This window comes from Psittacula echo, assembly GCF_963264785.1.
Source record: "Psittacula echo genome assembly, chromosome: 22".
NCBI lineage: Eukaryota > Metazoa > Chordata > Aves > Psittaciformes > Psittacidae > Psittacula > Psittacula echo.
Genome location: NC_137758.1, coordinates 6,579,060 through 6,594,188, shown reverse-complemented (window position 1 = coordinate 6,594,188; position 15,129 = coordinate 6,579,060). Strand labels below are relative to the sequence as shown.

Below are 15,129 nucleotides of genomic sequence, written 5' to 3'. Positions count from 1 at the left end.
GTTTCCCAGCAGGTCCGGTCACCTCCCTGCCCGGAGCAGGTCTGGCCGGTGGTCCCTCCGCAGCCCGTCCAGCCACACCAGTTTCCTAATTGCTGCTGTTGTTGGTGTTTTGTAAGGGCAGGGTGGAGCGCGGCGCTGGCCGTGCCTTGCGTCAGCGCAGCGCCTTGCACACTCCCTCCAGGAAATCCAGTGTCTCAGCCCAGCCAAAAGCAGGTTCGGTGGAAGAGGAGGAGGAGGAGCTGCTTCCTCGCACCTTGGCAGAAGCCGCGGCATCATGCTCCCTCCTCTCCTGGCTTCCCTGCAAAGGCTGGGCTGGGGTTTTTCTGCTGGGGGAGAGCAGTGGAGTGGGAAGGGGCTGGGGGATGTGAGCTGGATCCCTGCCTGTGCCTGCAGCATCTGGCACGGAGATGCTGACCCAGGGCACTGGTCACGCTGCTTGATCCAGGATCCTGCCTGCACTGGTGCAATCAGCTCTATGCTCACAGACCTATAGCTTCGTCCACGGCCCTATAGCTTTGCCTTTGGCTCTATAGCTTTGCCATAAAAGCACCCATCAGCTGGGGAGGACCTGGGATCTGGTCGGTCCCCCTGGCAAAGCAAAGTCACCCCCAGCATCAGCTTTTGGGGTTTTCCCCTCTTGTGGTGCCATGGGGTACTGGGATGCTGGGGGGTCCCGAACTGGTGCAGGGCTGCAGGCTCTGAGGGCTGCAGGGTCTCGGGCTGCTGTGGTGCAGCTGCGGGATCTCTGGTTCCCCTGTCTGGGGGTCCCAGTCTTCTGGGTGTTCTTGGGCTGCCACAGTGGAGCTGGTGCTCAGCACCCAGCAAGGCAGTTGTAGGTGCCACGCTGGGACGGAGCCCTGCTGCATGGGGGGGACCCGCAGGGGCCATCTCCATGTGCTACCTGCATCATCCCTGCCTGGCACCTGCTGTCCCTTTGTCCTCCTACATCCTGGACAGTCCACTTGGTTTGGGCAACACATCCCGCTGGAGGGCTGCCCTGCGGAGCAGCATGGCAGCAGGCACAGGATGCTGTGGGATTTGAGGTGCTGTTGGTGTGCCATGGGACTTGGGATAATGCTCAGGATTTTGTGGGACTTGGGGTGTTGTGGAACTTGAGATGCCACAGGACTTGGCATGCCATGGGATTTGGGGTGCTGTGAGACTTGAGGTGCTGTAGGACTCAGTGTGCCATGCAATTTGGGGTGCCGTGAGACATGGAGTGCCATGAGACTCATGGTGCCACAGAACTCGGTGTGCCATGGGACTTGATGTGCTGTGGGACTTGGGAGAACGACTAGGATGCTGTGGGACTTGGGATAACGGCGAGGGTTCTGTGGGACTTGGGATAACGGCGGGGGTGCTGTGGGACCTGGGGTGCTGTGGCACTCGGGATAACGTGCGACTCATCGTGCCACAGGAGCCGGGGCGCTGCGGGACTCGGGTGCCGCGGGCCCATCCGGCACCGCCGCCGCCATCGCCGCCTTGGCCGGCTGGCTCGATCCTACAATCCAGTTCTCCTTATTTGGCCACAGTGCTCGGCAAAGGGGGAGCAGCAGGCGGGGGGACGGCGGCAGGGGCGGGCGGCGGGGACCAGGGCGGGGCTGACATCACATCAGGACGAGGGAGAGAGAGATGGGAACGGGATGGGGACGGGATTGGGGGGGGGGGGGAGGGAATTTCTTGTTTTATGAAAGTTAAAAAGAAAAAAAAAAAAAAAAAGAGCACAGAAGGGCTCCCGCTCCCGGCGCTGGAGCCAGCGGCCGCTCAGTTCCTTTAAAAGGAGATGTCTGCGCCGGAGACCTTTGTACACTCCCAGCCCGTCCGGGAAGCGCGGCGCAGGAGACACCTCTCCGCTCCCACCGCCGGCAGCTGCCGCCAAACATGTTATTGCAAAACACTGCGCGGGGAGCCGGGCAAAGGGAGGAGGAGGAGGAGAAGGAGGGCTGAAGGCTCCCCAGCATCACTGCGGAGCGCCCAGGCCGAGCATCCTCAGGGCCGGGGGCCTCTCCCGGTGCCAGGGGTAGGGCTCTGGCACATGGTTCCCATTAGCAGGGTCTGGCTTGGAGCAGCCCAATGCCTCCCTTCACATCCCAGCTCTGCCTTTGCCAGCAGAGTGGGGGGTTTGGGGCTGGGGGCAGTTTTGGAGTGTGTGTGGGTGCTGGTGTGGGGCTGGGGCTCACAGGCTGTGGGGCTGCTGCTGCCCCACCCTGAGGTGTCACCCACGGGCACCATGTGCCCAAGCTCCTCATATGGATAATGCAGCATCCGGGCTGTTTTCTTCCCAGACTTTTCAGTTTCCTTCCCAGACTTTTCAGTTTGACCCTGGGTGGTCACTGGTGGTTTGGATTTGGGAGTACTCGTGGAAATCATGGCTCTGTCCCCAAGGAAAGCCTGTTTGTGGATGTGATGACCTGCACCGGGATGCTGCTCCCACCTGTGGGTACAAGAGGGGACAGGGCCAGTGCTGGGAAATGACCTTCGTCCATGCTGTCACTGCAGCTCTAGTGAGGGTCTCTGGGTCTAACTGGTGTCCCTGTGTCCTGCAGGTTGTCGTGTGTCCGTGGGGGCTCGGGATCGGAGCCCAGAGCAGCCAGCACCATAGCGTCCAACAGCTGGAACGCCAGTGGCAGCCCCGGGGAGGGGCGGGAAGATGGCCAGGACGGCATGGACAAGAGTCTGGACAATGATGCCGAGGGCGTGTGGAGTCCAGACATCGAGCAGAGCTTCCAGGAGGCGCTGGCGATCTACCCCCCCTGCGGCCGGCGGAAAATCATCCTCTCGGATGAGGGCAAGATGTACGGTGAGTGATGGGGGTGAAGCAAAACCTCCTGCCCCAAACCCACACTGGGGCATCACCTTCAAGCATCCCCCAACAGCAGAAGCAGCTTCTCTGAGTGCATCCCAGAGCTGGACCAGGGAGGTGGCAGTGACCCGCATCCCTTCCCTCTGCCTGGCTCTCCCTCCCGCTCCCTCCCTCTCTCGGCCCTGCCGGAAGGACTGGTTTGGTGAAGCCGTGGGGCAGGGAGCGGGTGCGGGACTGCGGGGCCAGCACCAGCCCTCCTGTTCCCGCGTGCCTCCGCATCGCTCCCAACCCTTCCCAACCGGACCTGGGGGTGGGCAGCACCCTGTGGTGAGAGCCACCAACCCACCCCGAGCCACCTGCACCTGGCTCAGCTGTCAGTGGCTTTGTTGGCGGCAGCAGGGCTGGTTGGCCCCACTGGTGCAATGAGTTTGGGAGTGGTCTCAGCCTAGTTTCTGGTGTCTCCCAGAACACTTCCGTCTTGGTGGCTCTGTGCAATGGGGAGGAAGACGACGAGGATGGGTGATGTGGACAGGAGGTGATGCTGGCACAGGGTGTACGGTGACACCAAAGAGCAGGGGAAGGTGTCATGGTGTCCCTGTCCCTCCTCCCCTCCACCTCCCATGTAGTCACCCCCAGGGCTGGTGACCTCGGGGACAGCTCACGATGTCACCATCACCCTGCAGTGCCAAAGGCCGGCACCTCCGTTCCCAGCCTCCCGAATCCACCCACCCAGGATGTCACTGGCCGTGGCTCACGGAGAGGGGCAAAGGGGATGAGGCTTTGCGGTGATCACCGTGCCACTGTCCCCGTCCCCACACCAGCTCCCTGTGCCACCCTGGTTGCTGGGGCCCCGAGGCCGGAGGGGGGGGTAGCACAGGGCTTCCCAAGCGGGTGCATTTTTCGGATTTCTCCGGGAATAGCTGAAGTGCCGCCGGGAGCCTGGCCCTAACGCCGAGCCCGACCGGTTTTTCCAGCCTTTCGGAGACATCTGCAGCTGCTTAAAGAGGCAGCAGCCCCCCCAGCAGATCCCTTTCATCTCCCCCCACCCTCCCCAGCACCTCCCCACCAGGACCCCCAGCCAGTGGTGCTGAGCTGACTGCGGACCCCATGAGCCACCGGTGGCACCAGTGATGCCAGCATCCAACATAAAGGTGCTTTGGTGCCACTGCTTTCCACCACCCGCCTCTTCTGGGGTGTCCCGTGGGATGCCCATGGCCACAGCAGCCTGTGCCCCACTGATGCCAGCAAGCAGGTGGGAGCTGGGGGGCTGGGACTGGCCCCCGCTCTGCACTCGCTGCCCGCCGGGTTATTTTTAACCCAGCCCGTCCAACTGGTTCACGTGGTGGTGTCAGGGGAGAGGAATTTGGGGAATGTGGTAATTTGGAGGAGGACGTGCCCTCTCGGAGGGAATGGCACGAGCCTGGGTGAATCACAGGGGACAGGGACTGGCCTGGGTGAATCACGGGGGACAGGGACAGTACAGCCCGGGGTGGTGGCTGGGGCAAGGTGTGAGGCAGGATGAGTGCAGGAGGTGCTGGCTGCTACCCACAGGAAGGCACCCACATTTATTTCCCTTATTTATTTATTTCCCATATTTATTTCCCGTATTTCCCTTGGTCTGGGTAAGGAGAGGAAGAGACTCAGGAGCTGATGTGACTTGGGAGCTGCTGCAGTGCTGGGTACCCCCCTGGCTGCGGTTCAGCACTGGATCCCCTCCATCCGCACCCCACAGCGGGCATCATCTCCCCTAGCTTTGGAGGACACCCATGGGGCCTTTGCCCTTTGTTAGGCACTAATGAGGCCAGGGCACAGACTGGGAATGGCAGGAGCGATGGGAGCTGTGCTCAGTGCTTTGGGGGTGCCACTGGGATGCACCCCATTGCCAGCACCCATCTCGAGCACAGCGCAGACGTCCCTATGGCACCTGGTCCTGTCCATCCCTATGCGTGTCCCTCCTCCTCCAGGAAGTCCCAGTTGCTCCAGGGCCGGTTGTGCTGGAAGGAAAGGACGGGGGGGGGGTGATTATAGATCTACTTTTTAAGGGATGTATTTTTTCAAGCTGAAACCCGCTCCAAGGGCATTTCGACAAGTTCCAACCGCGACCATCTGGTCCATGAAACTCCATGTGGCGTTCCTGGCCGCCCCCGAGCGCGGGGGGCACGGCGGGGGGGGGACCGCGGCCGGCACAAGAAAGCTCCCGGCTGCTCTGACGTTTGAGCAGAGATTGGCCACAGCTGGCCCCCAAAATGTGGTGCAGAAGCAACTTCTGCTTCGAATTAGACCCGGGACGTTAGGAAATAGTGGTGGAAAGGCCAGCGCCAGCTTGCGAACGGGAAGCAGGGTGCCGGGGGGGGCGCCCCAGGGTCCTGGTGGGACGAGATGCAGGGAATGGGTTTATGGGGTCCTGCCAGGGTGCTCTGTGTGGGCTTTGGGGGGTCTGTGGTGACCCATGGTTGGGGACAGGGCTGTGGTGGGGTCCCTGGGGGGCGGCTGTCACCCCCCTTGAACCCCCTTGTGTTTGGGGGCTGCCGGACCCAGTGGGTGCCGCTGGCCTGGAGGGCTCTGGCCACCCCTACATCCCCATGGGTCACCCCAGTATCCCACCGAGCCACCCCAATGTCCCCTCGGGCCAGAGAGCTGTCGTGGCAGCGCCATCTCCTGGCAGTGCCTCCTTCGTTAAGGACTTGCCTCATTTAAGGAACAGCCTCATTGAGGACCAGCATCATCAGCCTGGGGTTGGGGGGTGCTGGTGGCCCTGTCCCCCGTTTCCCCCGGGCTGACCCTTGGCTCTGCTGGCAGGTCGGAACGAACTGATAGCCCGGTACATCAAGCTGCGGACAGGGAAGACGCGGACGAGGAAGCAGGTGAGGGCATCGCTGTGCTTCTTCTCTTGGGGGGACTCTGGGGGTGCGGGGGGGGGTGTCAGGTAAGCCTGGGGGCGAGCGGGTGCCCGGCTGTGTCACCCGTCCTCTGTATCCCCTCCTGGAGCCAACGTTGCAGCCAGCAGGACCCTCATCCTCTGCAAGGAGCTTTGTTTTCAAGCACAAACACCCTCAGGATGGTCAGTGCCAGCCTGATCTGCGGGTGCCCTGAAATTTGGGGTATGGGGCAGGCAGTGCCCAGCCCCCCCCCGGCTGTGCTGGGGTCACCCATGGGGGCAGGAGCCTTGGAATCTCCATCCGAGCAGTGTGTGCATCCACGTGCATCCCTTTGCTGCTCCACCTGGATCTGGAGACCATGCACCTCTGGCCCTTAGAATCACAGAATCAATCAGGTTGGAAAAGCCCTTTCAGCTCATCCAGTCCAACCATTGCCCAGCACTGCCAAGGCCACCCCTAACCCATGGCACTGAGGCCTCGTCTCCACGGGGTGTGAACCCTTGCAGGGACGGTGACTGCAGCCCTGCCCTGGGCAGCCTGTTCCAATGCCTGAGCACCCTCTGGGGCAGGAATTGTTCCTCAGCTCCATCTAAACCTGCCCTGGTGCAGCTTGAGGCTTTATGCTGATTGTGCCAGACACCACAGTGAAGGCACCCCCAAAGCCCCCAAGCTGATCCCAAGGTGTCCCCGTCTGGCTAGGGGAGAGGCTGTGCAGGTCCTGGGGACCTGGGAGTCCCACAGAGCCCTTGCCCCAGCCTCGCTACCCTGCAAGGACGGGTGCTGAAGCAAACAGATGGATGCCAGCAGGGCAGGGAGCATGCAGTGGTCCTCCATTGCCTGCATGAGCAGGGTCACATCCATCCCAGCAGCTTCACCCTTCTGCCAGAGATCAAACCTGTGAGGACACACTGCCCTTGATGGGATGTGTCTGTCACACATCTGGTGGCTTTTCCCTCCCCTCTGTGGTGGTCCCCAGCCAGGAGCTGGTGACCCGTGGTGCTGGGAGTGGGTTTGTCTCCCCGCAGGGAACTGATGGGTTTGGAGCACGGGGACACTTGTGTTGGGACTGTTCCATGCCACAAATCCCTTCAAGGGAGGGACACTGATCCTCAGGCACTGGCTGGGGGTCATCCCTCCAGGACTGATGCTGGAGGGAGAGGGAGCAGGGTTCAGCCACTGTCCCTGTGTTCAGACCAGTGCTGAGAAGTGCTGCTTTATTTCTGGCTTAAAGCCTCAACTGGCCCCCTGGACCCCTTCTTCATGTGGGGAAGGATGCAGTGCTGGGTGACAGCAATGCCCCAGGGGGTGTGCATGGGGCACTGTCCCCTCTGTGCAGTTGTGCTCTGCACAGCCTGTTGTCCAGCTTGGCGCTGGGGAGGGAAGTATCTTGCCTGTCCCCTTCTTGCCTGTACATCAGCCCCTTTGCTTTGGATCCTGCCCTTAGAAGGGTCCAGACACCACAACTTCACAACACTTCTCACCTTTCCCACCTGTGAAATCAGCAGGAGCCTCAGGGGAATGAGCTGGTCCCTCCTGGAGCTCCCTTGGGACCTGCAGACCTGCTGCAGGGTAATCCAGGGGCCCCCCAAACCAGCCGGTTTGTGCCCTCAACACTGCAAGCAGCAGCTCATTGCACTCACAGGGGCTGGGGGTTCTGTCTGGGAAGCCCCAAGACATGGTAAACATGGACCCCCCCAACTGCACCAGCTTCACTCCGAGGAGCTTCACCCCAAACAGGGGGGCACAAACCAGCATCAATCAGCGCAGCAGCACCAGAGCCCCTCCAATTTTCCTCTCTCCAGCTCGTGGTGGGCACAGGACCCTCTGCATCTCCAGGAGCATCACCCCATGCGCTCCTCCCCCTTTCCATGCTCCCTTCCCCAGGAGCATCATCCCACCTCGCAGGGATGAACATTATCTTCACGCTCTCTGTGTTTTCCTTTCCGAACGGCGTGGCGGGCGCTAGGTGTCCAGCCACATACAGGTTCTAGCTCGGAAGAAGGTGCGGGAGTACCAGGTTGGCATCAAGGTACGTTGGTGCCCTTGCCCAGGTGTCCGCGACGGTGTCTCTGTGAGCATGGGCAGCCCCTTTTTCCTCCTTCCTCCTTTCCTCTGGTTGACGGCTCTGCTGTTCCCCCTCTCCTGCTCTCTCTCTGCAGGTCTCTAGCCACTTGCAGGTTCTTGCCCGGCGGAAATCTCGTGAGATTCAGTCCAAGCTGAAGGTACGCGCCCCGCCGCCGCGCCTGCTGACCACTAACGCCCTCGGCTCTGCGGTGTGCCGCTTGCTTTCCTTTACTACCTCTCTGGTTTGGTGGTTTTGGTTTTCCTTCCCCCTCCCTCGGCTTCTGGGACCAGATGGATTTTTAGAGGCATCACTGCAAGATGCACAGAGAAGTGCAAGGACGGGAGGGAAGGCAGAGCCCCTTGTTCTCCCCCAGAAGGCTGAATTTGGGTGTCAAATCCCCTCCTTTCACCCAAGCAAGGACTCTACTATGGGGAAGTGGGGGTTTAAACCTCCTCTGGTGATCCATGAGGGCTGCGCCCCTCTTTTGGGCTATCAGGGGTTCTCCCAGGAAGGATAGGACCTCCTCCCTAAGAGCAGCCAGCAAGACAGTGAGGGTTAAACGAGGGGTGCAAAGGGCTGTCCCCCTGCAAGCTGAGACCTGGCCCCGCTGGTGATGGGTGCTGGTGGGATATGGGCAGAAGCAGGGGGGTCCTCAGGTCCCTGCAGGCTGCCAGCTCAGAGACTTCTGATGCACAAGGGTATGGCCAAGGTGGCACCTCAGGGATGAGGCTGGCAGGCGGGTCCGGATGGGGCCATGCTGCTGTGGAGGGGACACAGAGGTCCCAGGGAGGAGAAATGGGGGTGCCAGGGCAGCCCATGATTCCAGGAGCCAAGGGAGCCGAATGAGGAAAAACTGGATCATCCTCTCTTCTCTGGTTGGCTTTTCTTTCCTTCCTTCCTCCTAACTGGAGCCCAACTAACCCTTCCGTAACCGGTCCCACCGTGCTTCGTGGCGGTGGTGGGGAGGATGATGATGGGGGCACGGGCAGGACTGGGGACATTGACAAAAGACCGAGCCCTGCTGAAATTGGGCCCACATGGTGCAAGGTGGGGAACAGAGCAGTCCTCACTGCACCAGCACCCATTGAGGACAGCAGCTCCAGGCTGGGCTGTGCATGCTGGGATGCTCCCAGGTTAATCCCAGCACTGTCACACCAGGAAGCATCTCCATGGGCAGAATGCAGGGGGGACACCTGCTGCCTTGCTGAGGAGCCCAGAAAAGCTTTCATCTCCCTGCCATAACCTCCAGGCCCCAAAAGCATCATCCGCTCCCTGTGTCCCTGTCCCCGTGTCCTGGGTGCTGTGTTCAAGTGTCCAGCACTGGGGCTGGCAGTGGGGCCACTGTCAGAGCTGGGGCTCGCATTTTCACACCCAAAGCTTTAACAAGCTCTGGCTCACACTGCCCAGGAGCTCACCAAGCCATAGCCTCCATATCCCTTCAGCAGGGACCCTGGTGCCCCATGAGTGGGGTGCCAGGAGTGCTCCCACCCCCTGTGGGTTTGGTCTGTGGGAGAAGCTAGGAAAGGGCACCCGAAGCTATTTTGGGAGGCTCCTCTGGGCTCATGCACTTTAAACGCAGCTCCCAGCCCCAAATCAAATAGATAAAAATCAGCTTTCCTTGTTGCAGGGCCCAGGGCAAGGGGGAGTCAGAGGCAGGAGTGACCCCAGGAGTCTGGGGATGGAGGCCAGTGTCCATCCCTGCGCTCTCCATCCCTGGCCATGCTGCCTGCAGGAATCCAGCAGGGAGCAACCAGGGCAGAGATCCCTTTAAACACTGTGGATGCAAAACATCTTTTCCCAGCCATACCGGGAGGCAAAGCCGGGCGTGGGCACCCCTCTGCCCTCACCCAGTGCCTGACCCATTGAATGGAAACTCCCTCCCGTGAGCAATAGAAGTATTTTAAGCTGCAGTCATGCACGTGTTAGTGCTGCATGTGGCTGCATGCCCATGCTCCTGCACTGCCCCAGGTGGAAATAGATGAAGCGATTGATCCCTGAGGAAGGTTCAGAGGGAAAACAGGCTGTGCAGTGGGGCCAGCACCGTGTGTCCTGGTGATGTGGCTGGAGGAGCAGCCCTACCGTGAGGCAAGACCTCGGAGCCCTGCGCTCCTGCCCAGCAAAAGGCAAAGGGAAAAAGAATTGGTCTCCCATAGGAATGCACACACGACATAGATGGGTTGTGCCCAGGGTCTTCCTTGTGGTGCCTATAGGGAATTTGGTGCTGACATCCCAGGGCAGCCCCTTGCTGGGCAGGACAGGAGCTGGAGGCTCTCTCTGTCTGTGCCCTGGCTGCAAGTGTTGGGCTTTGCTGCGGAGGTTGTGAAGGATGTTAAAGGCTGCAGAGGATATGGCAAAGCCAACAGAGACACTGACTGGCAATCCCCCAAAACAGTGGGGGGACTTTGGCATCCCATTCCTGGTGGGATTAAGCCCAGGCATCGGTGCCTACCATGCGCCATGGCTGGTGATGAGCCAGGTCGAGGGGTTCAGTCCCAGACCAGGCTGTGTTGATGAGCTGGGGTGGGGGATACCCCACTGGGGTGCACACAGTGCCCACAGGCTCCCACGAGGCTCTAACCTTTGTTTTTTCCTTTCTTTTGTGGACAGGCCATGAACTTGGTAAGTTGAGCTTGAGTTTGTGATGCCTTTTGTTCCCCATTGCTTTTGCCTGCTCCTGTGGAGGGGCTCAACCCTCTCATCCCCGGGGGGTGGGGATACCTTCCAGCCCCAGCAGCTCTTGCCCAGGGGACATTTGCAAGCTTCAAGCATTTATTTAACAAGTGTGCTTTGGGGGGGGGGGGCATCCACTTGCCCTGGTGCTTTGGCCGGGCTGCACGACCAGCTCCAAGCTTTTGTACAGTCAGACTGGGGGTTCTCAGTTTGCCCCTGTAACTCCTCATCTCCCCCCTGTCCCTGCCAGGACCAGGTCTCGAAGGATAAGGCTCTGCAGAGCATGGCTTCCATGTCCTCCGCGCAGATCGTGTCGGCCAGCGTCCTGCAGAACAAGCTCAGCCCCCCTCCTCCTCTTCCTCAGGCCGTCTTCTCTGCTGCCCCCAGGGTGAGGACAGCCCCATGCCCCTGTACAGGGACACCCTGGGGTGAGGGGGACATGGATCCTGCTCGGGGGAGAGGGGGATAGTGTTCACTGGCTACCTTCAGCCCTAGTGGCAATGCAAGGGGGGATATGGGGACTCAAGGCAGTTTGAAGCAGGCGAGGAGGGGAATTTGGGGGTGTCACAAGCTGCTGACTCTTCCTGTGCTGTTCTCCCAGTTTTGGAGTGGGCCTATCCCAGGACAGCCTGGACCCTCTCAGGAGTAAGTATGAGACCCCTCCACTGCCCAGCACTGGGCAAGACCCCCCCTTGGTGAGGGGCTGGGGTAACCCAGGCTTTGTTAACCTAATGATGCTCTTTGCTTTCCAGCATTAAACCATTTGCACAACCAGCTTACCCCATCCAGCCACCCATGCCTCCATCACTAGCCAGTAAGTGCTGCCCTTGCCCTTCTTACAGGGACTGCAACCTGCTTGGTCCTGTTTCTTCCCTGCCCTGTGCCACCCTCCCACCACCTCCTGCAGGTTCTAGGGGAAAAAACTGGGTTTAAACCCAACAAAAAGCTCCACAATGAGCAGGACCCTGCTGCTCCCTGCTCTGTCCCCCCCCTACCTCCAAGTCCCTTTCCCTTTTTATCCCATGTTTTGGCCATCCCATGGGAAACCCTCTCTGTGCCGGGAGATCTGGGTGGGTGGGGGATACGATAGGACAGCAGTGCAGGGAGGGTTCACCCCATGGTGTCCATGTCCCCCTCCAGGTTACGAGCCCTTGGCTCCGCTCCCACCAGCTGCCTCGGCCGTGCCGGTCTGGCAGGACCGTACCATCGCCTCCGCCAAGCTCCGGCTCCTCGAGTACTCTGCCTTCATGGAGGTGCCGCGGGATGCCGAAACGGTAACGGTTCCCTGCGTGTCCCCAGCACCTGGGTGGGATGTGCCTGTCCCCACGCTTGGTTTGTGTTGGAAGGGACCTTAAAGCTCATCCAGTTCCAACCCCTGCCACGGGCAGGGACCCCTTCCACTGGAGCAGCTTGCTCCAAGCCCCTGTGTCCAACCTGGCCTTGAACACTGCCAGGGATGGGGCAGCCACAGCTTCTCTGGGCACCCTGGGCCAGCGCCTCAGCACCCTCACAGGGAAGAGCTTCTGCCTTATCTCCAACCTGAACTTCCCCTGCTTCAGTTTGAACCCATCACCCCTTGTCCTGTCACTGTAGTCCCTGACGAAGAGTCCCTCTCCAGCATCCTTGGAGCCCCCTTCAGACACTGGAAGCTGCTCTGAGGTCTCCACGCAGCTTCTCTTCCCCAGGCTGAACAGCCCCAATGTTCTCAGCCTGGCTCCATACAGGAGGTGCTCCAGCCCCTGATCATCCTCTTGGGCTCCTCTGGCCTTGCTCCAACAGCTCCGTGTCCTTCTGGGGACACCAGAACTGCACACAGTGCTGCAAGCAGGCTCCACGAGAGCAGAGTAGAGAGGCAGGATCACCTCCTTTGACCTGCTGCTATGGCTTGTTTTGATGCAGGCCAGCACATGGGTGGTTTCTGGGCTGCGAGCTTACCTCCTGCTTCACCTCACCTCTTGTTTTCATTTCCCCACCCCGGTCCTTACAGTACAGCAAACACCTCTTCGTACACATCGGGCAGACGAACCCCTCGTACAGTGACCCGCTGCTGGAGGCTGTGGACATCCGCCAGATCTATGACAAGTTCCCCGAGAAGAAAGGTGGCCTCAAGGAGCTCTATGAGCGTGGGCCCCAGAACTCCTTCTTCCTCGTCAAATTTTGGGTACGATGAAGATGGGGAGGGTTGTCCTTGAGCCATGGGCTTGGTGCAGGTTGCCAGCATAGTGGGAGCATCTTGGGCAGCTCCTAAGCTGGTGTCCCCTGTTCCCATGGAGAGCTGGGTGGGATGGCACCTAAAAGGACCACATGCCTGCTTGTCGTAGAATCGTGGAATGGTTTCAGTTTGAGGAGACCTTAAAGCTCCTCCAGCTCCAACCCCTACCACGGGCAGGGACCCCTTCCACTGGAGCAGCTTGCTCCAAGCCCCTGTGTCCAACCTGGCCTTGAACACTGCCAGGGATGGGGCAGCCAGAGCTTCTCTGGGCACCTGTGCCAGTGCCTCAGCACCTTCACAGTAAGAACTTCTTCCCTATATCTTACATCATTTCCAGGCGGATTTGAACAGCACGATCCAGGACGGGCCAGGGACTTTCTACGGTGTCAGCAGCCAGTACAGCAGTGCAGAGAACATGACCATCACGGTCTCCACCAAGGTGTGCTCCTTTGGGAAGCAGGTCGTGGAGAAGGTGGAGGTGAGTCCCGCGCCCCACTGCATCAGGAAGGGGTGGGAACAGGGTCCACAGCGGGTTCCAGGATGGAGAAAGCCCCAGAGCTGGGTGTAGGACACATGGGAGCGGAGAAGCCATCTTCACCATGTCCCAGTTGGCCACCCTGTGGTTTTCCATGTGCCACTGGGTTCCCAGTGCTCACCCTGGCTGTGCCCCACAGACGGAATACGCGCGGCTGGAGAACGGCCGGTTCGTCTACCGCATCCACCGGTCTCCCATGTGCGAGTACATGATCAACTTCATCCACAAACTCAAGCACCTCCCAGAGAAGTACATGATGAACAGCGTCCTGGAGAATTTCACCATCCTGCAGGTAGTTCCCTTCCTTTCCCAGGGAGCATTTCCCACCCTGACTCAGCCTGCTGTGTGCTACCTGGTCCCAGGGCACTCAGCCTTGGCAGTGCAAATGCACCTGAGCCCCCAAAAACTGGGTAGGAAGCTCTTGGTAGTGCAATTAAATTGGCTGTGCCTAAGCCTGTGCAACACCCCAAATGTCTCTGCAACTGCCTGACAGGAGGATGGAGCCAGGAGAGGGCTGGGCTCTGCTCCCAAGGAACATGGGAGAGGAACCGGCCTCAAGCTGCACCAGGGCAGGTTTAGATGGAGCTGAGGAACAATTCCTGCCCCAGAGGGTGCTCAGGCATTGGAACAGGCTGCCCAGGGCAGGGCTGCAGGCACCGTCCCTGCAAGTGTTCACACCCCGTGGAGACGAGGCCTCAGTGCCATGGGTTAGGGGTGGCCTTGGCAGTGCTGGGGAAGGATTGGACTTGATGATCCTAAAGGTTTTTTCCAACCTGATTGATTCGGGGATTCTAAATAACAGGTAGCACATTTTTCATGGTGCAATTAAAGTGTCTGAGCCCATCAACCCCACAAGTAACAGCATCTCCCCATGGGCACAGCCCCATCCTGATGTGCTCTGTGCTTTGCCGCAGGTTGTTACCAACAGGGATACCCAGGAAACTTTGCTCTGCATTGCCTTCGTCTTCGAGGTCTCCACCAGCGAGCACGGCGCCCAGCACCATGTCTACAAGTTGGTCAAGGACTAGGGGCCCTCGGGGACGGGTGGGGGTATGAAGGGTGCGGGGTGGGGGGGCTGTGCTGAGCAGCCACCCGTGCCCACTGCCTCGTGAGGAGTCATTTGAAGAGAGGAGGAGGAGGAAGAAAAACAATAGCCAAAAAAGACTGACTTGTGACGCAGATGTTTTCAACTTAGGAACAGTTTCTTTTTTTTTTTTTTTTTAATAAATAAAAAAAAAAAAAAAAAAAAAAAAAGAAGAATGGGAAAGGAAGTGTAGGGAGAAAAGAAAACCGCATCCGGAGCTGGATGGGGAGAGGCCGAGGAAGGCCAGGAGCCCACCGTGCCACTGCCAGCAGCGGGATGTTGGAGCTGAGGACAACCCCTCCTCTCACCCTGCACCTGAGGGTCCTGGTCCCAGTCCTGAGTGGAGAGGAGCGAGTACGGATGGGCTGGAGGATATGGCAGCAGCATCACCCCAGGTCTGATCCAAATCCGAGTGGCATCAGTGCTGCCTGGCGGCTGGTGGGGACAAGGGAATGGAATGTTGAGGTTGGAGCAGGGTAGGACAGGGTGGAGGGGACCCAGGATGCTCCTTCTCCATGCCCAGGTGGGGCACTGGCAGCCGGTGGCACAGAAGTGGGAGGCCATTGACGATGCAGTCGTGGTTTTTTATGGCTCTTTTTTTTTTTCCCTTTCTTTTTTAAATTAAAGTGCTTTTTAATACTTTTTAAGAAGACACCATGCTTGTAACCAGGACTGTGACCCTCTGTGGTGTCCAGGACCTCCTTTCACCCCCTGTGCTGGTGATGAAGGAGGTGACACAATGAGTTGGATGGGTGACAGCCATGCTGGGCTTGGGGAACAGCTCCTGTAGGGAAGATTTGGGGGTGTCCCCCTTCCAGGAGTGGCTGCAGACATGGCACTGGGATCCCCTGAGCTCTGCACTTGGGATGACCCAGGCTAAA

General features: G+C 59.5%; 1 protein-coding gene across 2 annotated transcripts; it reads left to right on the top strand.

The window, feature by feature from the left end:
* Window positions 1-2,607: 2,607 nt before the first annotated feature.
* Window positions 2,608-14,192, top strand: TEAD3 (TEA domain transcription factor 3; the record flags this gene model as incomplete). Of its 2 annotated transcripts, none has more annotated exons than XM_080632886.1 (12): window positions 2,608-2,800; window positions 5,603-5,667; window positions 7,842-7,904; window positions 10,355-10,366; window positions 10,668-10,805; window positions 11,019-11,062; window positions 11,170-11,231; window positions 11,558-11,691; window positions 12,405-12,578; window positions 12,967-13,107; window positions 13,304-13,456; window positions 14,079-14,192. In XM_080632886.1, exons 1-12 carry the CDS (start codon window positions 2,665-2,667, stop codon window positions 14,190-14,192), a joined length of 1,236 nt encoding a protein of 411 aa, XP_080489012.1. In that variant the 5' UTR covers window positions 2,608-2,664. The 2 variants fall into 2 exon arrangements, with proteins under 2 accessions (XP_080489012.1, XP_080489013.1); XM_080632887.1 differs by lacking the exon at window positions 7,842-7,904 and adding an exon at window positions 7,649-7,711.
* Window positions 14,193-15,129: the final 937 nt, after the last annotated feature.